Genomic DNA, 26,368 nt, shown 5'->3' with positions numbered 1-26,368 from the left:
ACAGGTACATAGTGAGCTTCAAAAACGCTTCAGGGCTTCGAAGCAGAGAAATAAAAAAGTGTCAATTCATTCAATGGGGTTTAGTGAACTAGTGAGGCGTGTAAGTGAACAATTATTTGAGAAAAATCATGTGAATCATTTAGATTAGCAAAAAAAAAAAAAAAAAAAAAAAAAGCATTCTGGATGCTGATTGGCCAGAAGGGGTCGATTTATTGTATAGAATTGTTGATATTAATGTTGAATTTCTCCTTCAGAAGGGCTCTCTGAGTCTCAGGTGTCAGTGTGAGGTTTTGGTTAACAGAGGCGTCACTGAAGAAAAGGCGGATGAAAGAATTACTTTTTGAAGTTGAAAATGGTGGACAAGGTTTTAATATGAAATATTACAAATTAAAATATGACTCCAGTAAAAGTGTCTCTTTAAACTTTCAATTCAGTAAAAGTACAAAATTATTTGCCTTCAAACGTACATAAATATCCAATGTACTATAATTTATTATGGTTTTAATGTTCCTTTTTTGTCAAAAGACTCGAATGTGACTCTCAGCACACTGATCTATTAATAGAATGATATTTATAAATCAAATACGGATTGATTTCTATTACATGATCACGAGCCTAAAATCGTACGAATAAGGCCAGGTGCTGAGGCGAGTGCGAGTTTGGATTTATTCCTCTAGTTCTGTTGAACTGTATGTTGGTGATCAGTGGATACACCGAGCGCCAATCAAAACAAGTTTAAAACAGAGCGTGCGCTCGACCCTGATTGGTGGATCGCTGCGTGTTTGAACAGTTATGTTTTTATCCTCGTAAATAAAAAGAAATGACAAATTTAGCACAAAATGTAGTTGAGCAAAAAGGAAGATATTTCACTTTGGAATGTAGTGAAGTGAAAGTAAAAATCCCCCCAAATGGAAATACTTCAGTAAAGTACAGATGCGTGAAAAAGCGACTTAAGTACAGTAACGAATTACATTTAGGAATCAAAGGCTTTGGGTCCTCACTAAGTCTCTTATTGATTATATACACCTCTAAAGTTTGGAGTACACCTCAAAGTCACATGGCAGTGCACTTATTCACTTCTTGTTGGATGTTCTGTTTTGTTTTATCTTCTCCCCAAAGTGAAAGCCTTGATGCTAACTTACGCTCAATGCTAATCAACACATGGATTCAGAAAGAACCGTGCACAATGTAGCCAATTCCTCAAATGAACAAAAAAACAGGCTGAATTTTCCAATTTTTTTCTAAGGAAAAGTGTGTGTGTGTGTGTGTGTGTGTGTGTGTGTGTGTGTGTGTGTGTGTGTGTGTGTGTGTGTGTCACACATAAACTTTAGCTCCAACAGCAGATTTTTGTATGTGGCACAAATGCTGCCGGCCTGCACTTAAAATCATATATAAAATATGATATAAAACTTTGAACCAGCATCACCAGCTGGGAGCTTCCTGTTTATGATTGTTTACTGCTTGATGTCCCATGTCATAAAAAAAAAATAAGTGCTCATAACTGTGAAACAATCAAAGCCGCTGAGTGGTAAAGCCTGCGTGTAATTAGCCACAATGCTCACACATCGTACGCGTATCAACTCAAAGTCAGTGTCCTTTTGGGAGTGTGTGTATGTGTGTGTATATATAAAGTGTGTTACCTTATTGGGGTTACTGGCTGTAATTATCCACACACACTGCGAGTTGCTCTCATACTGGATCGGGAAATTGGGAGACGTAAAAGTGCCAGACGGGCCGTAGAGGTTCGAGCCGCACGTTTTGACTGAAAGAATCAAAGAAATATAAATCACAAATGAGGATGAGGGAGTAGGGGATGTATGTATTCAAGCCTGTAATGGGTTACAGCCATCACGGGAATCACATGTGGCAAAAAATAAATAAATAAATAAATAAAAAAGAGAAAAGAGATAAGACAACTCGAGTCGCAGCCGAGCGTGTTATTAAGTGCACTAGATAAACATATCTCCTGAGTTGGTGAGGATATGAGATTATGTGTAAGAAATGTGTTTAAAGAAAACAGATTATCTGTGCATTCGGTCCACACCTTGGTGTATAACAGGATGTTCCTCGGAGTGGTGAACGTGAGAAAGATTGATTGACATTTTTCAGAATGGATGAGGAACCATTAGGTGTTGATAAGTACGATAAGTAACATGGAGTCACGTGATATAGCATGAATGACACTTTATAACACCTGGCATAAGCCTGCAATACATGCATTATATAGAGAAAAGTTTGTGGACACCTGAGCCCATTTACTCTCTGTTTGCCAATATATTAACCTCCATTCTTCTGGGAATATGTTACTCTAGATTTTTAGAGTGTTGATTGTGGAGATTTGTGTTTATTCAGATACAAGGGTGTTAATAAAGTCAGGTACTGGTAAAGGCGTGGTGAGGAGACCTGGGGTATAGGGAGGTGGTAGCTTAGTGGTTAGGGCATTGGACCTTGAACCTGGAGGTTGTGAATCCCAGCCACACCAAACAAAACCCAGCCACACCAAACAAATCCCAGCCACACCAAACAAAACCCAGCCACCCAAACAAGTCTTAGCCACAACAAACAAATCCCAGCCACAACAAACAAATCTCAGCCACACCAAGCTGCCACTCCTGGGCCCCTGAGCAAGGCCCTTAACCCCATAGCTGCTCAGTTGTATGACAGACAAATGGAAGTCGCTCTGGATAAAGGTGTTATGCCAAATGCCATTAATGTCAATGTAAATATAGTGCAGTCAGCGTTTCAATTTATCCCAAAGCTGCTCGATAGGATTGAGTTTAGAGCTCTATAGCAGTAGATCTTCCACCTATGTTAAGCAAATCTTCATGAACCACATCTTCAGAAAGCTTTTATGGTGGAACAGAAATCCTGTTGAAGTTTGTGCCTTCAGCTTTGCGGTAGTGTCCCAATATGTTTGGCCACAACGAGCAGAAAGTGTATTGAATAATACATTTATAATGCTGCATAGCGTCTTGTGTATTGAAATGAATACACTGACATGCTAATGATGTTTTCACTGAATACCTGGACATATCCAGGTACATTCACGACAATAAGGAATTATATAGCTATATAACACATCATGACCATGTTTATTATGAATGCAGCATGAATACAGAGATTATAATATATGAACGCAACTCTTTAGTATCCGTCTCGTGCACTCCGTCTCTCACCTTTACACACGGGCGGATGGTCGCTCCATGCGGCGAGGACTTCCGCAACCCTCTGGCAGGTGATGCTCTTGGAGCCCTGCAGCACGTGATCGCTGTCACACGTGAACCCGACCATGGCGCCAATGCTTCCAGAGCAAAAGATTTCCATTTGAACAACATTTTTCAAAACAGTCAGAAAAAAAAGTCAGAGAACGAACGAGTATAACCTGAGATTATTTGAATCACTTCAGTCCTTATGTGAGGAACACTAATGCAAACAAGGTCTACCTGAAATCATGGCCCATGCGCCGGCCGTTTTCCGGCTCCCCTGGGTCTGAGCAATCGTTGGACACTTGCTTCACACCACCTTCATTCACTGCAGAGAGAAAAAGGAAGGAAGCTGTAACACAGGCATTGCCGCAAACTATTACAGTCTACTACTGCTTCACGTTTTTTCTTGAGGTTTCTCGAGGCAAAAACACAGCATGGCATTATGCACGACCCTGAGTATGGATCAACAAGCTTTGAGTTTAAATCCAAGTATCACTCAGGTGTCACTGCCGGGCTCCTGAGCAAGGCCCTTACCCCTCAACTCCTTTGTGGATGAAAAAGAAATCTCTGGATTAGGCCATAAATGTATATGAAATAATATCAATCTATGATAATATTGACCTTTGATGATTAATTGCCACCGATATTAGATTGCTGGAACTATCGTCTATCGCCAAAAATCGATACCAATAGTTTTTCCGGGTTCCGGTCCGCTGTCATTATGAAAAAGTCCTTTCGAATCACTGATGAGACATGCTGTATTTTTTAAGCGCTAGACAGCACGCTGCTTGTAGAGCGCTATATTGTTTATTCTTTTTTATATATTAATTATATAAATATATTTTTTTCATTTAGCACATTTTCATAGTTCAGTACTGTTTTTTTTCTTTATTCAGAGTTCAGTACTATTTAACATTATAATTTAATTTTTTCATCCATCATCCATTTTAAAATCGGTTCATTAATCACTTATCAGCAAGAACAATACAACCTAAAAATTTGTTTCTCTCTGACTAATCAGAATCCAGAATTCAACATTGACAATTCCATTTAAATTTTATACACTTACTCTTGAAAATACCAATAAACTCACTAACTATTTAAAATGACCATAAACACAAAGTATTTGTCATCACCCTATGAACGCTTTGCACAGGAAGCGACAGTAAACCCGCCTTAATTGCTGTCAGAGCCGCGATTGATGTCGAAGTGGTAAATTAAGGAGCCTGCTGATTAACACGGGGGTGTTTGCTGGTGTACGGGGACACCGAATGAGCCGGTGCGGAGGCAAATAATTCCACTCATAATTCATCATTCAGCGAGAACGAGGCAGCCACTGTGAAATAGAGGGTAATAAAAACCTCTATCCTACGGTAATTAAGTATCTGAAAGTGGTACAATGCTGGGTTGAGATGAATCGATACTTTATTGTAATAGGTGCCACGCCTGCTCGGAGTGGCAAAAGAAAAAAGAGAATTATGGCTCAGATTAGTCGATGTTGAGTATGCGCAGGTGGAAATGATGTGAATTTGCTTCCCTGGTTTGATAAATGACTCGAATATGTATTAAGACAGAATTATTTAATTTCATAGCTGGCATGGGTTTTTTTTTATACTGGAAACAAACAAAAAAGTATTTAGATCAAAAGTAGATTATTATAGTGTATTTAGTATCTATCTATCTATCTATCTATCTATCTATCTATCTATCTATCTATCTATCTATCTATCTATCTATCTATCTATCTATCTATCTATCTATCTATCTATAGACGGACGGACAGACAGACAGACAGACAGACAGACAGACAGACAGACAGACAGACAGACAGACAGATAGATATAGATAGAGAGGGAGAGATAGATAGATAGACGGACAGACGGACAGACAGACAGACATTAGATTGCGTGTAAATCTCGAGGTAGACTGCTATTCTCTATTCTCTTGAAATCATTTCGAGCCCCATGAGGGCTGGAAGATCAGAAATTACATTATTGTTCCAGAAGAATGAAAAATGGAAAACAATGGCAGCGGATGTATTTTCAGTAGTTTTTGATTAATGTTGAGCCTCGCTTGCCTTTGGCACAACAAGCTTGATGTTTTAACTTCTCAAAACGTTTCCAAAACGTGTCAAAACAAACACATACTTTAAATTATCCCGAAAGTGGAAATTTCTTCCAGATGAATGCACAGAAACGAGCTGGATGTAATAATCCACAGCTATACCCTGACATTAACACGCTTTGAAACTTTAGCCGCCTTGTTTATGGCGATATTTGCGCTGCAGAAATCATCATACCGCGTCTTTAGTGGGGGTAAGAAAGTGGCTTCGACCAACAAAATTGCTTTCCATTCCAAGGTGCTATGAATAAAGTGTTGCTTTTCGAATGCACAGGGTGAGTGCGTCATCTTTAAAGGCTTCAATCGGAGCTTTAAATTGTCGTTCCCGATCGTCGAAGCGTCATTAGCAAATCAAAAGTCAGCAATGAGGCACGGCTCCGAATCCATTTCACTTCTGCTGATGGATCCCGTTTCCTTCAAAACGTTTTCAAAATGCCGAGTGACTAAGCACTGGCATTTTCACTGAGCCCAAATAGTAATAACAAAGCGGTGCTAGCAGATGAGTGCACCAACTCATAGCATGCTGGCGGTTTACACAAAGCCATGGATTTGACTCTTTTGATCATTTAAAGCCTTAAAAAACATGATGGAACCATAATAAGCTTCAGAGTGTTGTTGGTTAGAGATCTCATCCATGTCAGATGTTCACAATCGAGATTAATTGTCCATGGGTAAAATGATGAACAATAAAAAGATGATAATAGAAAAATAAACATGATGTAGAGGACATGTGGGTTTGCATGTTTACACTACGTACAGCTTTATCACTGGGGGTGGACTCACTTTTTAAGGCAGGTTTTTTTTTTTTTTTTTACAATAATGGCTGTATGCTGAGTTTATTTCAGAGGACAGTAAATCTGTACTTCTATACAAGCTGCACACTGACTCTCAAATATATATTCAAGCTTCATTTCTATAGTATTGTCCCTTAGGAAGATACTACAATGGTGGCTGAAATTTGAGGGGCGTACTCACTTTTGTGAGATACTGTTTCTGTTTAGATTTTGTCTTGGTGGAGTAAATCATTCAGTTCTCTAACGATAACCAAACATCTTTTGTTTCATGTTTCACATCTTCTGGTTTTTGATCTCGTTTTGGGTTCTTGCTTCTCGATCTTGCCTTGAATAGTTTATTATTGTCGTTTCGCCTGTTTCATGATTCTGCCTCCCGATTTGGATTGTTTGTCCATTTCCTATAAAACGTTCTTCTCTGTACTTGCATCCGCCTCTGCTATCATGCTTTCAACAAAAACGAACTGAAGCAATATATTGGCAATAACTTCTACAATAGATTCATTATATAAACCTTATATTTAACAGCAGTAAAAACATGACCCTCTTTCTGCAGTCCACATGTTCCAACCTTTTGCTTCCTGATTCAAGAGACACCTGGCAACCACAAAGGCAATTAACTTCTGGAAGGTAAGTGTAATAATCTGGACAGGGGGCTTAGGAAATCGATTGAAGCCAACACTTGTCCCAATTCTCCACACAAAGAACTTCCACGATGTAAATATTGAAATAACCTTTGAACTTACACTAATTAGACGGTACAAACACGGTCGTTTATTTGTTATGGCTCCAAAGTCCACAATGAGTTAGTGTTTTTTTCTTGAATGACCTTCAGCGAGTAAAACCTCAAAAACAGATTATGTCCTGTAACATTATATATACTGTAGTTACAGCACAATATCATCTGGGACAAATTGTCATGGTTAATAGTTCTAGTTTATAAAAATGTTCCTAACTGGAAACCGATGACTCGACAAATCATGTTTCGTTCAATTACGTTGGGTTGTTTTCTTGCCCCGTGCTCTTGTGTTGTACTGTACATTCTAGTTTACATGCAGCCTATTGGCCTACACTGACACTTGATGTGTATTCTTAATATTTTGCTGCCACATTGACCATAAAAGACTCTATTATGAAGGCCGATCTGATGCCGTTCTAGTCAATCAATAGATAAACCAGTGCAGGTCATGCAAAAGTCTTCTGAACCCAAAAAAGAGACATGGGACTTACTTATAGCAAATTTGCTTGTGTTGTCTTTCCCGGGCAGCAGCTTCACCCCTCTTGATTTGAAGTCTCCAGACCGTTTCACTGTTCAGAAAGATAACATACAAATCAAATTGGACAAGTCAGGTCTCTGAGAGAATAGCTACAATACCAAGATCAATCTTCTCCAGCTCCATTTGTTGCAGGGCTGAGAAAATATGAGTGAAAGGAAATGGACGTACGGGGACCGAGACATGCTTCTTTTGAGACGCAGAGATCAGCATGTTACAGGGCTAACAATCTTCCTCTCAGAAGCCGGAGGACTTTTTCAATTTCAAAGTCGTATTGTCATCCGGTGCAATATCGCCGTGGAATCGGGCGGAAAGGCATTGAGATATTAGAGTGATGCACATGGCTGAGTTATGGGACAAGCCTTACTGAGTTACAGTATGTTCACACCTTCAACATCCCCACGTCGTAAGGATTCGTTCTTCGAAAATGGCATTGTTTGCTTTATTTGACTTAAGAAAGAGTGAGGTTTAAAAACAGCTGTCAGAGACCGTCGTCGCCTGTGATTAACTGTAATTAAGTCGTTATGGCAATAATTCCAGCATAATGGTGTTTGTTTTATTTTTTTGACCGTTAATTATTTTGTACACAAAAAAAAAACCCCACAATCTGCTCGCTGCGCAAGTGCATTAATCCCTTTTGCGGGGTTTTTTTTTTCCATGAATTTCTTAGTACTATTCAAATGATGCATACAATTTCAACCGTTTTAGTCAGTTTGAGCGATTATTTACAGCACACGCATGCGTTTTATTCCTCCAAAACCGTTTCTTTCCCAAACATTCACCCCAAATTTGGAAGTTTTTGTATGCTATAGATTGACAATATCCGTGCGCTGGAACATGAGCGTGCCTCTGTGCACAAAGCAAGCGCCATTAAAATATCTCTCTTGGTGGTAATGGTTGGAATGGAAGATCTTGAGTGTTCACCACAAAGCCCTGATTCTCTCAAACCCCACTGAACATCTTCAGGGTGCACTGGAACCTCTTGTCCCCTGACCAGTTTCCAATAGCCATGCCTCAAACGCTAACGAAAAGCGTTCCCAGAAGAGTGAAGGCTAGTGGCAAAAAGGAAGTAACTCTTTAATGTTTTTTTTTAATAATTTGGAACTACATACAGTGTGATAATCAGGTGTCCGCATACTTTTGCACAGTTTCTTTTAATTTCTAGTTCACTTCTTGTTTTCATATCAACAATACATGTTTTTAAATCTGTTAAGGAGGCATGTCCCTTTATACACTATATAGACAGAAATACTTGGACACCTGCATTCTCCAAGCATATGTGAAGACATCACGGGTTGGAGTGGAAGATCTCCTGCTATAGAGCTCCAAGCCTATTGAACACCTTTGTGATGAATGTGAACGCTGACTGCACCCTTATATAAGTTTGATAAGTTTATGTTAGGTTTATTTTAAGTAGGTTTCCATTTATAACAATTTATTTCATGTATTTAATTTGTGCCAATTTGATTGATTACTTAATTTAATCAATATAATAAGCAATCTAATGTTTTGCATTCCCCTTAACTGCCCCAAAATACCCCAAATATACATATATATATAAAATCACCTTGATACTGAGCAGTAAAGCCTTTGTGTCTGTGACTGTTATCGGTGACGAAATGGAGCCGAAGCCAGTTCTTGTTGCTGACGACAGGCACCGGAATATTTGTCCCAGACAACCTGTAGGGATAAAAACAAACACATATATATAAAAAAAAAAACATATACTATACATTTATATAATCCTATGTTGCTTCAAGGACCATGTCTAAAGATAAAGGATATCATACATGCTTGCAGTGCATTAAGGCAATTCAAACAGAATCCCTGCACATTCACTCGAAAATAGTGACTGTGAAGAATCTTTTAGGATCTGCATTTTTTATTATGTATATTAACTTGAAACATCTCTGACCATAAACCAGTGTGTGTGTGCACTGTGGCCAGAAAGCATTAAAATGCAGCTCAAGCCTTCACACACACAGTCCTGACTCTCCTGCCTTCGGCTGAAGATGGACGTTTTATTGCCTTGCCGCAATTAAAGGCAATCTCGCCCAGAACTCACATTATCCACTTCAACAATGGGACGTTTACCAAAGAAACTATGCTGTCTGCATGGTGCAGCGATGGTTCGGGGCTTCTTTCAGAACGCAAGTGTGGGTTCTTCACTCAAGAGATCTTTTCTTTTGCTCCTTTTGTTCCCTTAATATAGTCTTTCAAAGTTCTACCTGGTTCAAGAGTGAATTGGAGATGGAGTAAAAACCTGTAATAGAAAAAGCTTTTATTGCCACATATATATATAACTAAAGTAAAATTATTTTCTCTGAATAATCTGGCAGGTTCGAAAGCACTGGTGGGAAAATCTTTACCTGCCTCGCTGATCTGTGACCTTTAGATCAGATGCACAAAGCTACAGTAAAGGCAAGGTAAAGCAGGAGCTCAGGCGTTAAGACTATGGATTTCTGTTTCGATAAATCCCAACTTAATCAGGCTGCCACTGCTGGGCCCTTGAGCAAGGCCCTTTAAAGAAAGAAAGAAAGAAAGAAAGAAAGAAAGAAAGAAAGAAAGAAAGAAAGAAAGGACATTTTATCCTTTGTGCAACCAACCTTCTGACCACCACCCAAAACCATAACCACCATCTACCCATCACAACTCTTAAGATGTAGTATGTTGACTTGCTTGCTAAAGATAAATTATGCTTACAGATTTTTTAGTGATCACCACGTCAGACTACATGGGCAAGAGACACCCGTTTTAAAAGACCATACTCTTAAAAGAACTGGCTAAGAAACTGCAAGATTGGAAAGCCCAAAAATCAAGCACTACTTCAAATACACTTTATCAAATTTTGCCATTAGAATTAAAAAACAACCCTCGTTTATCTCAGAGTGACTTGGTGATACAATAATAGCAACTTGCCAGCACTGTCAAGCTCCACATGAAAGATCTGCTCACTTCTGAAAGTTCTGAATACTTACTCAAAGTGGCCTAATTTCAGGGTATTTCTTTTTGACTGAACTAATCTTCTTTCCTTACACTCTCCCTCCTGCGTAATCTCCGCAACTCTTCCTCCCTTATCTTGGGTGGTACCATCACCGCCAGCTCAATTGGCTTCTCATTTAATGCTTTCTCACATTTAAACATCATCCCAAATATCTTCACAAAGAGCGGTCAAAAACGAGCACAAATTGCACCACTTATTTTAAAGGCACTCCCCCAGGTTCTCCAACTCAGTTCATCAAGAACTTATGCTTATCAGTTCTCCACAGATAAATTGGGGAAGTTTTTTTTTTGACCACTCAATCAGTGGCTGTGAATCAGCAAATCAATTCCCAGACTTCTCTGGGGGAGTCTCAGTGCTGCCTAATAGGCCGTCTCCTTTTCTACTCAAACCACAGACAGTAAGAATAATTAAAAAACGCACATCAGCACTTATTGACCACATCATTTTAATGCTGCTGACTTTTCAATGGAGACTTTCTAATGGCAACACAGAACGCTCATGTATGGGATTATGAGGAAGTAACGGCTTGGCAATGAAATTTCCGACTGTCTTGTTTTATTATTGTGGTGAAGCAGTAAGACATCAACAAAGTCCCAAATTCAATCTCAATTCAATTCGATTTGATGGCCATTGTCTAAACGCAGCTTCACACAGGTCAAGCGGTAATGAGGTTATATAAAGGAATGTCTAAGATTATTGCCACTAAAATATATCTGATACCTGCAAAGTTTTATTTTTAATAGAATTTATCAAAACGAAACGAATATTTAAGCTTGTGGTGCTGAAAGAACTTTCTGATGCCCTGAAAGTTATTTTCGGAATTAAAATAGAACATGAACCAAAAATCTAGATGAATTCCTGTTAGACTCAATGTGGGTTTTAGGTATTTATTGTGATTAGGGTTGCAAAATTCCAGGTATTTTCAAGGCTGGAAAATTTTCATTAACAAAACTGCAGGTTAGCCAATAACAAGGAACTTAAATATAGTTTCAAAATAAATCTTGAAAAAAGGTTTAATGTAATTTTAGTTGAATTGCAACAATCACATGCACACTGAGGCCGTACCCCATACATGTACTGTGCATTCCTGCATAACACGTATGACTAAACAAAATGCTTATATTTATTTTTGTATCTAATTATGGAGTTTTTTAATAAATTATATAATTTCTAATAAAGTTTCCAACTTGGAACATTTCCCAATTCCCCTTTGAAGGTTTCCGGAAAGTTTCTGGAAGATTACCGGAAATTTTCATAATTTGCATAATGTTTGCACCTGGTCGTCCTGATGCCTTCACTGAAAATGACAAGAAAGTCCGGACTGTTTCAAATAAACCACTGAGAACGATAGTGTTCATCTGCCACCTCACTCCTGCCCTTATCTATAATCTCCTTATTTCTTGCTTACAGTATATAGACTTTTCAGATCAAGGTACCAAATCTCTATGCTTTATTATAAGAACAAATGCTGACCTACAGATGAAATGGACACGAGTTGATTCTTTCTTTACGAGATCCATCCCAATGATGCACCCAGAGCTAGAATCTGGTAGACGCGTGCGGCGTTGAGCTTAAAAAGGATTCCGTGAAACGGCGTGAAAAGCTGACCTTTATAAATCGCTGTGCTATTTACTGAGATGTAAATGGTGCAGGAGCCTGGGGCAGGACAAAATCTCAGCCTCATCCGAAAAGCTGCCAACAATAGATTTCCCCGATTCATTTTGGGTGCAAACGTGTGAAAGTTCCGAACAGGGATTTGACAGTGAAATGACAGTTAATGCACCTTTTCATGAGAACGCACAAAGGATTGCTGGTGTGCTCTTAAAATTGTCTAATCCCACCAATGCCCCATTGATAGAGCTCATCGTGTCTTACGATGATGAGAATTCAAGTAAAGGCCTCAAAGCGAAAGAAAGCGTAGCGTTTAAGTACTTAGAACCATTTGCATATAAGGTGGAATTAACACTAATATGTTGGTTGAGTCAAAAGAAGCTTAATGAAATACAAAGTCATATATCAGGAAATTCTCAGAGCACAGGCCAGGGCAGAAACACAACATAGGCCAGCTGGGCCCGAGCCTCATTATCAGTTTATACAAAGCTGCTTAATGTGCTCAGTGACAAGACGTATTAATAGACTGTGTGTGAGCTTTTACAGAGCCTGAGACCAGCGGTAATTTTATACTGCCTCTCTAATATTGTATTGCTGACCAGGAGAGCTGAGAAAATAAAAATGCAGCAGCAAATTACGTGTTTAAAATACAAAGCGGATTCGGGTCGTCACGAATGCAAGACGAAGCGGCAGCGGGGGGGGGGGGGGGGGGGGGGGGGTGTTGTTCCCCCCCAAACAAACCGATCAAAATGTTCCCAAAGTGAAACATCTGGCAAGTATTTCTTTTTTGTTCCAAAGCTGCCTATTTTGTTAAACACAACAATACAACACCGGTTTTCCCGCTTCACTGAAGCGGAACGATTATATGCAAAGCGATCTTGTCATAAGCGCGATGTATGCGGTCGATTGTTTTTTTTTTTTTTTTAAAAACATCAGTTGTGAGACGACATAATGGGGTTGCGTATTGAATATGGTTCTTTCCAGGGTTGCGGAAGTGCCAGACGCATTCTGAGACGGCAGTAATGTAGAAGAGGGAATAAAAATCAAAGGGAATGAATGGTGATGGATGGACACGTTTTGGATTTGAGACTTCAGAGTTGTGTGTGAGATGCAGGACATTCTTCATGACAGAATATTTTTTTGTCCTTGTTCTTATAAAGACCGCTTTCATTGTCGAAGTGCTAAGAAGGGAGAACATGCAGGACCAATACACACCTGGCCTGTACTCACAAATTGCTTATGACGTGCTTATATTACGTATATATCATAAGTGTAAGAAGCTACGAAGCAGTGGACACTGAAGACTCCTTACACAATAAATACTTCTTCGGCATTTTATCCACTCTGATGAGAAGGTGATTGGCTGCAATCTTCCACCTCTACAGTACCTGTACAACTCCAGTACCTCTACCTCAATTAGGAATGTGTCTGACCCCTCTCAGGCTGCAGACCATCAGGACCAAAACCTCACTCCACCAAAAACAGCTTCTTCCTATCTGCAACCGACATCATCAATTATACCAAGGACCCACAATCATCTCTGACCTGCTTCAATTAACACTAACATTAATGTAAACTTCACAATGTGTTACATTCACACCTGGTCTACTACAGTCTTTATCTACATTTATTATTTTATTACTTGGCAATGAAGATGAATTAGATTCATTGTGAAGCTGAGCAGATCAATGACTACAGACTTAAGCAGCACCTTCTGACTATTCAGTGTTTGTTACAAATTGGGATCATTTCATTTCTTTTTCGCTTTTGCCTAGTCTCTGGAGCGCTGAGTGATCTGAAAGCTACAATTCGATGTTGTTAGCCCTTTGGCAGTAACAAGTTTGGTGGAAATTACACAAGCGTTACATAAAGGTCACTCCAACAAAAACTAATGGATTGGGTGCAAGAGCAGGACAGGAAGCTTGTTCCTACTTCACAAAAACTCATCTACTTCATCATGTAGCTTTTGGGAACGCTTCAGCCGAATCGATGAAGGCACTGGTGGGGGAAATTGTACAGAATATTACCGTGACCAACAAGACAGGGACAGTTATTAAGCACCTGCAGAATTATGCACTGGTGTGTGCAAAAAAAAATTGATTATGAAACATATCAGCATGGACACATGTGGCAGACGTTTTACAAATCTAAAAAAATAATTTCCTTCAGTTAGTCAGAGAAACGAAGGTTTCAGACTTCTATAATTATAATTCAATCAACATGAAACCGTTTTCAGCATTCGGAATTGTGTTAAACCTTTGCAGCCATAAGAGTTACCGAACGTAAAAGCTAGTAACGGAATAGTGCTGTAGAATTCGGCAATTCCGATTTATTCACGTTTTATAACATCTTATCTACGGTGGCCGAGAAGTGCAAAACACATTAACAAATTCAAAAACAAATCAACAAATCCGAAAACAAATCAACAAATCCGAAAAATTAACAAAACACAACGTTAGTGTTTTCTAATTTGTCAATTTGTTTTCGGATTTGTTGTTTTGTTTTTGAATTTGTTAATTTGTTTTTGGATTTGTTTTTTAATTTTTGGATTTGTTAATTTGTTTTTGGATTTGTTGTTTTGTTTTCGAATTTGGTAATTTGTTTTCGGATTTGTTGTTTTGTTTTTGAATTTGTTAATTTGTTTTTGGATTTGTTGTTTAATTTTTGGATTTGGTAATTTGTTTTTGGATTTGGTAATTTGTTTTTGGATTTGGTAATTTGTTTTTGGATTTGGTAATTTGTTTTTGGATTTGTTGTTTTGTTTTCGAATTTGGTAATTTGTTTTCGGATTTGTTAATGTGTTTTGCACTTCTCGGCCACTGAACTTATCACTTGGGAGTAGCAGGAACTTGGTGGACCTTCTGATATGTAAATTAAACCATTTGCCAACAACAGAAGAGCCCTGAGTGTTATGTTCATTATAGAACCATGGAAATATGGAGAAACAAATTCTACGTATTTTATTTTGATATAATGCTAATTCTTCAGAGGTGGACAGTAACGAAGAAAATGTCATTTGTTTTGCGTATCTATACTTTATTAAAATATTTACATTTGGAAAGACTTTAACTTATGACCTTTTTACTTAACTACATTTTTGGCAAAATCAGTCGTTATTTTTTATTTATTAGTGGATGAAAAAATAACTGTCAATTTACCGTAAATAAATAGCCAATCCACCAATCAGGGTCAAACGCAGGGTTCTTATTGGCGCTTGGTGTATCTACTGATCACCAACACACAGTTCAGCATCAGTTCAACAGCAAGTAGAATATTTAGAGAGGAATAAATGATGGAGAAACTCCAGACTCGAACTCACCACAACACACATGACCTCATTTTTTTGAAGCAGCGATAATTTGAATAGATATCAATCGTTGTTTGACTCATTAATATAATTTTTTAAATAGATTGTTGTGCTGAAAGAAACAGAGTCTTTATATCCATAATACATTATAGTACTTTAATACTTGAACTTTGCTACTTTTACTCAAGTAAAAGTTTAAAGAAAGCACTTTTACTTTTACTGGAGTCATGTTTTACCTCGTGTTTCTCTACTTTAACTCAACTCAATGGTTTGTGAACTTCATCCACCACTTTAATTCACCAAAATAACAAAAACTCTCGCAAAATATTCACAATAACCATACTGTAAACACGACCAAAATAATACGAAAAACGACTTTTTTTTTTACCATATAGAGGGTGGCTCGGATCCCTCCACCTCCAAGTAGTCGAACTTGCTGTCCATCTGGAAGTCTGTGAAGACGAGCGAAATGGTGTCTCCAGGATCAGCCACGATGGTCCATGTACACTCTCCACTGCTCTTGTACTCGTTCTTAAAATCTGTGCTGGAAATCACTCCACTGGAACTCCGGTAGGTTCCTCCGCACGTGTCCTCCGCTGAAGAACAGACACAGGAAAACATCAAATTAACCAAACTTGGTGTCGAAGCTTGCAGTTTAATACAATTACTCCTTAAATGGCTTTTTTTTTTCCACACAGAATGATTTATTTCAAAGTTCTTTTTTTAAAGCAACTAATAAAAGAAATCAAGACCAAGCATGTAAATAATGAGCAGATGGACTAAGCAGGAGAAAAACTGCCCTACATTGCCCATGAGCCATAAGGCTAATAGACCATCTTAACTGCACAGCCATCAGAGTCCAGATTCACAGAGTTGAAGCAGATCGGTAGTGAACTGACCAGAAACTTAAATGACCCACTTAGATCAGACACTCACTGCAATTTCACAAATTGTTGGACATTGTTAATTAGCATATTAAGATTTTCACCTTGAAGCACCTTTGTTTTGATGAACAGATTGTAGCTTTCGGGATTCAGTCATGAATGTCCCCTGGACACTCCTAGAACAACCAGTGGCTACTAAATCCCAAGGTGAAAGTTGAGCATGACCTGGTTCATAGCATGTGAACCCAAAATAGCAAGTGCTCCCTGCCCTCTTCTGCATACAATATACAAGCCTAACGTTTGTAGACACCTCACCATCATAGCCATATGTCCTTGTTGAATACTATTTCAGATTAAGTCCCTCTTTTCTGTTATAGTAAGATCCACTCGATTGGAAAAGCGTTCCTCTAGATTTTAAGGCATGGCTGTTTGGAGTGGGCCTGCTTTGAGACAATGTCTGTTGTGAAAAGCGCTATAGAAATAAGAAATAAACTTAAGATGTTAGAATTCTGATCAGAAGATAATGTGTTCAAATCCCAGCACCACCACTGATGGGCCCTTAAGTAAGTCCCTTAATGCTATAAATATAAATGTGTTTTAATGCAGTTCTCTCTTTATTTGTGAATTATACCTCAGTTTATAAGATGTTAGACTTCTAATAATCCAAGCACCACCAAGCTGACACAACGGGGCCCTTGAGCAAGGCCCTAAACCCTTAATTGCTCAGCTGTATAACTGAGATAGTTCTAATATAAGGGCATCTGCCAAATGCCATTAAATACAATTGTATATTTGTAGGTGCATAAATAAGCTTCATTTAGTTCAGAATGCAGCAGCAAGAGTCCTCACTAGATCTAGGAAATATGACCACATCACCCCTGTATTAATCAGTCTACACTGCTCCCAATCAAATCTCGCATTGATTATAAAATTCTACTACTGACATATAAAGCACTTAATGGTCTCGCACCACCGTATCTGAGTGAACTTCTGTACCAGTATGATCCTCCACGCCTACTTAGATCAAAAGGTGCAGGCTATCTGTTGGTTCCTCCAATAATGAAGATTACAGCAGGGGGCAGATCTTTCTCTTATAAAGCCCCGCAGTTATGGAACAGCCTTCCAACCAGTGTTCGGGACTCAGACACAGTCTCAGTGTTCAAGTCGAGGTTGAAAACATATTTATTCAGTCAAGCCTTTAATCAGTAGATTTTTTCTCAGGTAAAGGCTCAGATCTGGAGGGAACATTGATATAGAGTGTTTGGTGAACTGGGATATTTGTACGCTGTCATCCCCTTACATTCACGTGTTCACTCAGGTTTGTTGATGGTGGTGTGGTGGGCCGTCTCTTATCCCAAAGATCCCTCATGTCTGTGTTGCCTTCTGGTTCTCCCTTTTAGTTATGCTGCTATAGCGAGTCTTGCCGGAGTCCAAACTGCACAGTGACTTTAACTCTCATGCAACAATAGGTACACTTAATAATCCATATCCTCTCTCTCTCTCTCTCTCTCTCTCTCTCTCTCTCTCTCTCTCTCTCTCTCTCTCTCGGTCGAGTTAAACATGCTCCTGAGGCTCCAGTGACCACTGTTCCTGCCCCTCTCCCCCCCGTGGATCTTCCCACTTCATCCAGGCCTGCCTGGATTGGACTGTAGTTGATGTCAACAGTCTCCTACACTGACTCAGAAATACACTTCGCTTTTGATCATCATCACTGCACCCCGCAACATTGTATACCCGCCACAAATGGACATTCGGTGTAACCCAGATGAGGATGGGTTCCCTCGAGTCTGGTTCCTCTCAAGGTTTCTTCCTTATGCCATCTCGGGGAGTTTTTCCTTGCCACAGTCGCCAGTCGCCACCGGCTTGCTCATCAGGGACAAACTTACTCATAAAGAACATAATCATTTTTAATCACCGCATTATCTGTGTAAAGCTGCTTTGAGACAATGTTCATTGTTAAAAGCGCTATACAAATAAAAATGAATTGAATTGAATTGAATATATTTACACAGGGAATAGGGTCTACTGTCTAGACATCGAAGAGGTCCACTTCATCCCAAAGATCTTGGAATGAGAAGGTCAAGGCACTCAAGTTCTTCCCCTCATGGAGCACACTTTGTGTGGAGAATTATCATGCTAGAACAGGGTTTGGGCCTCTTAGATCCAGCAAGGAAAATTTGCAGTCCTTCAAAATACAAAAACAATATATATAATTGTGTGCTTCTTATTTCGTGGCAAGAGTTTGAGAAAGAACCATGTATGGGTGTGATGGTCAAGTGTCCATATACTTTTGCCCATGATCGGCTTGTGTTTCTGTGATTGACAGGCAAGAAACAGTATGGCCCCTCCTACCTGATCAGACGTCTGCAGCTTTTTGGGTTTCAATCTTACGATCTCCAAATGATAAGACGAATCTTGCCAACGGCATTCTGATCCTGTTGCCTGATTGTGTAAAGTCTACATTTATATTTTCTGTAATTAAGGAAGCATTAAGATAAATAAGCAGCGATTTGCGCCTAAATATATTAGTCATTATCTTGCCGAATGTTGCAGCATCCACTATAATGATAAGAAAAGCTAACAGTCAAAATGATTGCATGAGATTTAGTTTTCCCTTCTGCTGCCCAGAATTTATTCCTAACACAGTGTAATGAATATTCATTTGATTCGCATTGACTTTGACCTGTTTTTATAGAAAAACTCAAATTTGCATAGACTTTGTATAAAAAGAGTATTAGGAACGCAAAGACTCCTAGGAGCAATGTATGCATTAGTTAATATCATAAACCAAAACAAAACAATCAAGCAAAACGTAACGCGCAAAAGCGGCTCGATGTACCGATATATGAACCCGCGTTTGCTCCCTGAAGCTTTACAAATGGCCTTTCATGAAGAGACTGGCGTTATGAGTATGTGTTTTTCATGCTAATTAAGACATTACAACAAGAAGGAAAATAGAAAAAACACATTAGCCTCCGAGTCAAAAAACATTTGTGGTTTGGGACGATTTTATACACAATGTAACCGTTCAGTAATGTGTTCGGGGATCAGTTTGTGAGGTTTTTAATAAAAAAAATACAAATAATAATTCAAAAACATTAGAAGCGATAATTAGCATTATTAGCATGTGAATAACACTGGACAGATGCAGGTGCAGGTTCAAGGAGATTTAAATACACAATGGCAGAGGAACAGAATCGATAAGCAGGTTTAGAGTCAAAACCCGGCAATAAGGTCAGGTGACCAACAAACGGGATTGCAAGTGTGAGGCAAAAATCGAGAATGTGAGCGCAAACAAGCCAACAATATAACGATAAAGAGACAAGAGCGAGTATATTTGGTATTGATATAAAGACAACTGAGTGTATACTTCGCAAACAGGTCGATGAATCAGGGTCTTTTTTTCATACTGTAGCTGTGGATAAATGTAACTGTGTGATTGGAAAAATGTGTTTTCAATCAGGATGATAGTGTGTATAGAGTGTGTGTGTGTGTGTGTGTGTGTGTGTGTGTTGGGAGTAAGCGGTAGCCATGTTTAAAAGCTAGCGTACGCTTTACGGACAAAAGTAATTCGAAGGCACACAATTGTACAGGGTGTCTATGGATGCAGTAGAATGAACATTTCCCCTTAATTAAACTAGGAGACCCCGAACCTGTTCCAGCATGACAAAGCCCCTGTGCACAAAGCAAACTGCATGATGTTCTGCTTCACATGGGTTGGATTTATCTGGAAGATCTCCTGGTCCAGAGCTATAAACCTTTATTAAACACCTTTGGGATGAATGTAAACCATGACTGCACCCCAGGCCTCCTCATTTCACCTACTTCAGTACCTTGAATTAGCACAAATCTTCACAAGAACACTTTAACATCTAGTGGAACATCTTTCCAGAAGAGTGGAGGGAATTGTAAGAGCAAATTGGGACTAAATGTGAAATGCACATACCGTACTTATGACCAGGTGACCGCAAACTTCTTGGCAACATAATGTATATTGTAATGTATATTTGACTACATAGTCAAATCGTAATTGTGAGACAGGAGGCCATTCCACAACATTCGAGATGATAAATGATAAAATTGGCAAAACGCATAGTTTTATCGGAAATCCGTCAACTTCAGGGTTGTTACAGAGACTCCGCCCACATAACATACACCATTTATCAGCTCATCGTTTCATCAGGAAAGACGTCACTGATCCCTGCATCTAAAATCTTTATTAAGTGCCTTCAATAAGGTGGTTTGACTTGACGAAATCACCCTTTAATAGCATGCTGAGGGTCTTACACAAACGTCAGGTTTGAGATCTGCACACCAAACCGATTAAATAATTCTTCCTTCACACACTGGATCATAAAGTGAAATCTTATTAATAGAACGAGCCGAATGCAAACACATTACCGGAGGCGAAGGCGTAAATCTAAGTAAACGCCTCTCCCGCTTTCAGAAACTTCATTTTGCTAAATATGCAAAACAGACGTGATGTGGGCTGAGTGATGTCCTAGCAAGAAGCACCCATGACTTCAAGCCGCGCAATGAACCGCCAAAACCGATGCGCTTCGGATTGCGGAGACACGCCGCAGGTATTGTTCACAATCTTGCACTGAGCTGCTTTTGTAATTTCACAACATGATATAAACAGTGCTTAGGGAAATCAATAAATGCGAGATGAGAAGGTTCAACATCACGTGGTGCAGGTAAACAAACCAAACGCTAAGTGGAGAAGATTTACAATGCCAGTGACATATTAATGACCAGAGGGCGCTTTAATAATCTCTAGGGGCCTACAGTTTTATATCACCAGTCATTAAAAAGGAAAACAAACCTGAACTCAGATAATATGTCAGTGCTAAAAAGTCATTTAGTAATGGCTTAGTAATAAACTAATTCTAAATAGAATATGACTAAATATTCAGTTTCTTCAATATATAATTTTTTATTTGTGTGGATGCCATTATTTAATGTATTACATTCAGTAAACAGTGCAGACTTTATCTTAATAGTGAATAATAATAATAATAATCATAATAATAATAATATTAATAATAATAATATTAATAAAACGATGATGTATTAAAAATAATACAATAAAAAATTAATGTTAATAAAATATAAACAACAGAATAAGTTTTTTGTAATATATTTACACTATATTACATTCCGATAATTTTATAGCTAATTATTAATAATTATTATTATTATGAGGTAGTTATTGTGGTAGTAGCAGTAACTGCTGCAGTAGAGTACAAAGAGTAAGAGTAGTATCAGTAGAATTATTAGTAGTATTAGTGGTAGTAGTACTAGTATTAGTATTATCATAAGCTGTAGTATTAGTATCAATAGTTAATAAGAGTAATAGCAGTAGCAGCTTCAGTACTAGTATCAGTAGTAGCAGTACTAGTGTGAGTAGTAGGAACAGTAATAGTATCAATAGTATCAGCAGTGTCAGTAGTACCAGGAGTAGCATAAGTAGTACCAGTACAAGTATCAGTAGTAATATCAGTAGCAGTAATAGAAGTAGCAGTAGTACAAGTAGTAGTAGTTGTAGCAATAGTAGTAGTAATATTAGACGTAGCAGTAATAGCAGTAGTAGAAGTAACATTAGAAGTTGAAGCAGTAATAGTAATAGTAGTAGCAGTAATATTAGTAGTAATAGTAGTAGCAGTAATAGCAGTTAGAGCAGTAATAGTAATAGTAGTAGCAGTAATAGCAGTTAGAGCAGTAATAGTAATAGTAGTAGCAGTAATAGCAGTTAGAGCAGTAATAGTAATAGTAGTAGCAGTAATAGTAGCAGTAATAGTAGTAGCAGTAATAGTAGTAGCAGTAATAGTAGCAGTAATAGTAGTAGCAGTAATAGCAGTTAGAGCAGTAATAGTAATAGTAGTAGCAGTAATAGCAGTTAGAGCAGTAATAGTAATAGTAGTAGCAGTAATAGTAGCAGTAATAGTAGTCGCAGTAATAGCAGTTAGAGCAGTAATAGTAATAGTAGTAGCAGTAATAGCAGTTAGAGCAGTAATAGTAATAGTAGTCGCAGTAATAGTAGCAGTAATAGTAGTAGCAGTAATAGTAGTAGCAGTAATAGCAGTTAGAGCAGTAATAGTAATAGTAGTAGCAGTAATAGTAGCAGTAATAGTAGCAGTAATAGTAGTAGCAGTAATATTAGTAGTAATAGTAGTAGCAGTAATAGCAGTTAGAGCAGTAATAGTAATAGTAGTAGCAGTAATAGCAGTTAGAGCAGTAATAGTAATAGTAGTAGCAGTAATATTAGTAGTAATAGTAGTAGCAGTAATAGCAGTTAGAGCAGTAATAGTAATAGTAGTCGCAGTAATAGCAGTTAGAGCAGTAATAGTAATAGTAGTCGCAGTAATAGCAGTTAGAGCAGTAATAGTAATAGTAGTAGCAGTAATAGTAGCAGTAATAGTAGTAGCAGTAATAGCAGTTAGAGCAGTAATAGTAATAGTAGTAGCAGTAATAGCAGTTAGAGCAGTAATAGTAATAGTAGTAGCAGTAATAGCAGTTAGAGCAGTAATAGTAATAGTAGTAGCAGTAATAGTAGCAGTAATAGTAGTAGCAGTAATAGCAGTTAGAGCAGTAATAGTAATAGTAGTCGCAGTAATAGCAGTTAGAGCAGTAATAGTAATAGTAGTAGCAGTAATAGCAGTTAGAGCAGTAATAGTAATAGTAGTCGCAGTAATAGCAGTTAGAGCAGTAATAGTAATAGTAGTAGCAGTAATAGTAGCAGTAATAGTAGTAGCAGTAATAGCAGTTAGAGCAGTAATAGTAATAGTAGTCGCAGTAATAGCAGTTAGAGCAGTAATAGTAATAGTAGTAGCAGTAATAGCAGTTAGAGCAGTAATAGTAATAGTAGTCGCAGTAATAGCAGTTAGAGCAGTAATAGTAATAGTAGTCGCAGTAATAGTAGCAGTAATAGTAGTAGCAGTAATAGCAGTTAGAGCAGTAATAGTAATAGTAGTAGCAGTAATAGTAGCAGTAATAGTAGTAGCAGTAATAGCAGTTAGAGCAGTAATAGTAATAGTAGTAGCAGTAATAGTAGCAGTAATAGTAGTAGCAGTAATAGCAGTTAGAGCAGTAATAGTAATAGTAGTAGCAGTAATAGCAGTTAGAGCAGTAATAGTAATAGTAGTCACAGTAATAGCAGTTAGAGCAGTAATAGTAATAGTAGTAGCAGTAATAGTAGCAGTAATAGTAGTAGCAGTAATAGCAGTTAGAGCAGTAATAGTAATAGTAGTAGCAGTAATAGTAGCAGTAATAGTAGTAGCAGTAATAGCAGTTAGAGCAGTAATAGTAATAGTAGTAGCAGTAATAGTAGCAGTAATAGTAGTAGCAGTAATAGCAGTTAGAGCAGTAATAGTAATAGTAGTCGCAGTAATAGCAGTTAGAGCAGTAATAGTAATAGTAGTAGCAGTAATAGTAGCAGTAATAGTAGTAGCAGTAATAGCAGTTAGAGCAGTAATAGTAATAGTAGTCGCAGTAATAGCAGTTAGAGCAGTAATAGTAATAGTAGTAGCAGTAATAGTAGCAGTAATAGTAGTAGCAGTAATAGCAGTTAGAGCAGTAATAGTAATAGTAGTAGCAGTAATAGTAGCAGTAATAGTAGTAGCAGTAATAGCAGTTAGAGCAGTAATAGTAATAGTAGTAGCAGTAATAGTAGCAGTAATAGTTGTAGCAGTAATAGTAATAGAAGTAATAGCAGTTATAGTTGTAGCAGTAGTAATAGTAGTAGAAGTTGTAGCAGTAATAGTAGTAGTAGCAGTAACATTAGTAATAGCAGCAGTAATAGTAGTAATAGCAACAGTAGTAGTAGTTGTAACAGTAGCAGTAATAGTAATAGTAGCAGTAACATTAGTAATAGCAGCAGTAATAGCAACAGTAGTAGTAGTTGTAACAGTAGCAGTAATAGTAATAGTAGCAGCAGTATGAGTAGTAGTAGTAAAATTTGTAGTAGTAGTAGTAGTAGTAATAGTAATAGCAATAGTAGTAGTAGTTGTAACAGTAGCAGTAATAGTAATAGTAGCAGCAGTATGAGTAGTAGTAGTAGTAATAGCAATAGTAATAGTAGTTGTAACAGTAGCAGTAGCAGTAATAGCAATAGTATTAGTATTATTCCAAGACTCAAGAATCTGTTCATAAAGAATCTTTAACTCATCTGCTAGCGAATCACAGTCGGCTCCCAAATGTAAGCCAAATGTAACTGTCAGGTCGTTTAAAGCAGCTCCGCCTCTTCACCTCTTCACGTCACACGATAGTAAAGAGTGTTAATAAAACTGTTGATTCCCGATTAGCCCTGCTGGTTTAAGACTCTCTCAATGCGAGCTTGTCTCCTGATTATAATATGAAACAAGCAACAGGCCTCAGTTTGCGAAAATGCTTGAACTTTAAGTGTCCATTATGCAAGCAAGCTTTTGAAGTTTTTCTTACAATACACCGTGCATTCGAAACATTATTCCCATGAAGCACGAGGCGTGCTGCTAACATGCACGGATTTTGGCTGTGATGCAACCAGAGACAGCCTGCAGGTCCTGAATTTAGCTACCATAAAAAAGACGAGGCTTTGAAATGATAATGTCCTTGCCATTCTGCATTACGTTTTCATGCTGGATTTGTTTTATTTTTTTTTTATTATTCATGTTCTCCTAGACGCTACTCGGAGACAAACAGCTCTTAAGCGATAATGCGTTTGATCTCTGCGCTTTTAGGCTCGGACGTGAGACGAGCAAGGAGGTGAGCGCAGATAACGTTACTCAGCCACAAGAAAAGCATAACTTGTCATGTCCAAGCATAAATGCTTTGCTGACGTGCACAGCTGAGTTGAGATCAGGAAAAGCTTTAATTTTTCATAATAGAGAAGGTTGAAGCCTGCCTCGGCTTCGGATTGCTGTGACGCATGACACAGTCACTACAAGCATGTGTCTGAAAAGCCGCTTCGCTTTCAAGGCCTCCGGTTTTTCCATTAAGGAGAAATGTTTATAGAGCTGCAGTGATTTAGATTAAAGCTTCACTTCACACTGCTGAAAAACCATCACAGAAAGGTTTCCACTACCAATACAATTATAGACCATTAGCTTTTAACCATTACAACCATTACCAAATGGTTTGTATTACATACAGTACTGTTTTTGTGACATTGTGACAATGCTTGGCATTGGATTTTGAAATGGAAGGTCACAAGTTCAAATCCCAGCACCACCAAGCTGCCACAGATGGGCCCTTGAGCAAAGGCCTTAACTCTACCATTAAGCACTTAAAGGTAAGTTTCTCTGGAGAAGGGCATCTGCCAAATACTGTAAATATAAATGTTAGTGTTTTGAAAATGTTTTTTTTGTATTAAATCAAATATAAAAACAAAGGAATTCAGTGTAAAAGACTTTGTGGAATTTAGACTTTCAACAATGTCCTGATTTTTTATTAGTGGCACCTTTAGAGACCAATAAAAATCAGGACATCATTGAAAGTCTAAATCCAATCTGTAGTGGTTTGTGAGTCTCAAATGGGAGTTTTTGGGTCTCCAAACCACTAAAGATTTCACTGAACACAATGCATTACCAATTATACACATTACAACCATTACAAAAAAACCATAGCAGGGAACGCATTAATACTATGAGTAACATTAACCTAAATTAATTTCTTATATTTTTTAATAATAAATCAAAGAAACCCAATAATCACATATATTAAGCAATGTTCACCTGATCAAAACTTTCTGTTATATTTATTTCATTATTTTGATTTTATAGACCACAACAAATGCTAACAAACATAGCAAACATACTGGATTAATATACCATGCTGCCACCTACAATACCATAGTACCATCTTGGGCTGTATAGCAACCACCTAGCAATGTCCTAATTAACAATGTACGTTTGTCCCTAATGAGCGAGCCAGTGGTGACTGTGGCAAGGAAAAACTCCTTGAGATGGCATGAGGAAGAATCTTTGAGAGGAACCACATTTAGGAGGGAACCAATCCTCATCTGGGAGGCACCCGATAGCAATTTCCAATAACAATTCATCAAAAAAAACTCTCAACAGAGTTGAAGGCTGATTTATCTTCAGTTTCTAATTTTGTGTACCAGTGTAGATTTATTCTTTGCTAGAGACTCAAAGCACTTCTGTACGTCGCTCTGGACACGGGCGTTTGCTAAAT

At 38.0% G+C, this 26,368-nt stretch overlaps 1 protein-coding gene across 3 annotated transcripts in view; it reads right to left on the bottom strand.

Annotated features, from left to right (window-relative positions):
* csmd3a (CUB and Sushi multiple domains 3a) overlaps positions 1-26,368 on the bottom strand; it is a 245,184-nt gene that overhangs the window by 160,933 nt on the left and 57,883 nt on the right. For all 3 annotated transcript variants that reach the window (XM_083529477.1, XM_083529478.1, XM_083529479.1), the window contains 6 exons: positions 15,703-15,910; positions 8,960-9,072; positions 7,349-7,426; positions 3,444-3,531; positions 3,177-3,301; positions 1,641-1,762 (listed from right to left, as the gene is read on the bottom strand). In XM_083529477.1, coding sequence (XP_083385603.1) covers positions 1,641-1,762; positions 3,177-3,301; positions 3,444-3,531; positions 7,349-7,426; positions 8,960-9,072; positions 15,703-15,910 — 734 coding nt within the window. The remainder of the gene's footprint in view (positions 1-1,640; positions 1,763-3,176; positions 3,302-3,443; positions 3,532-7,348; positions 7,427-8,959; positions 9,073-15,702; positions 15,911-26,368) is intronic.

This window comes from Silurus aristotelis, assembly GCF_946808225.1.
Source record: "Silurus aristotelis genome assembly, chromosome: 25".
NCBI classification, from domain to species: domain Eukaryota; kingdom Metazoa; phylum Chordata; class Actinopteri; order Siluriformes; family Siluridae; genus Silurus; species Silurus aristotelis.
This window is presented reverse-complemented; position numbering and strand designations above follow the sequence as displayed.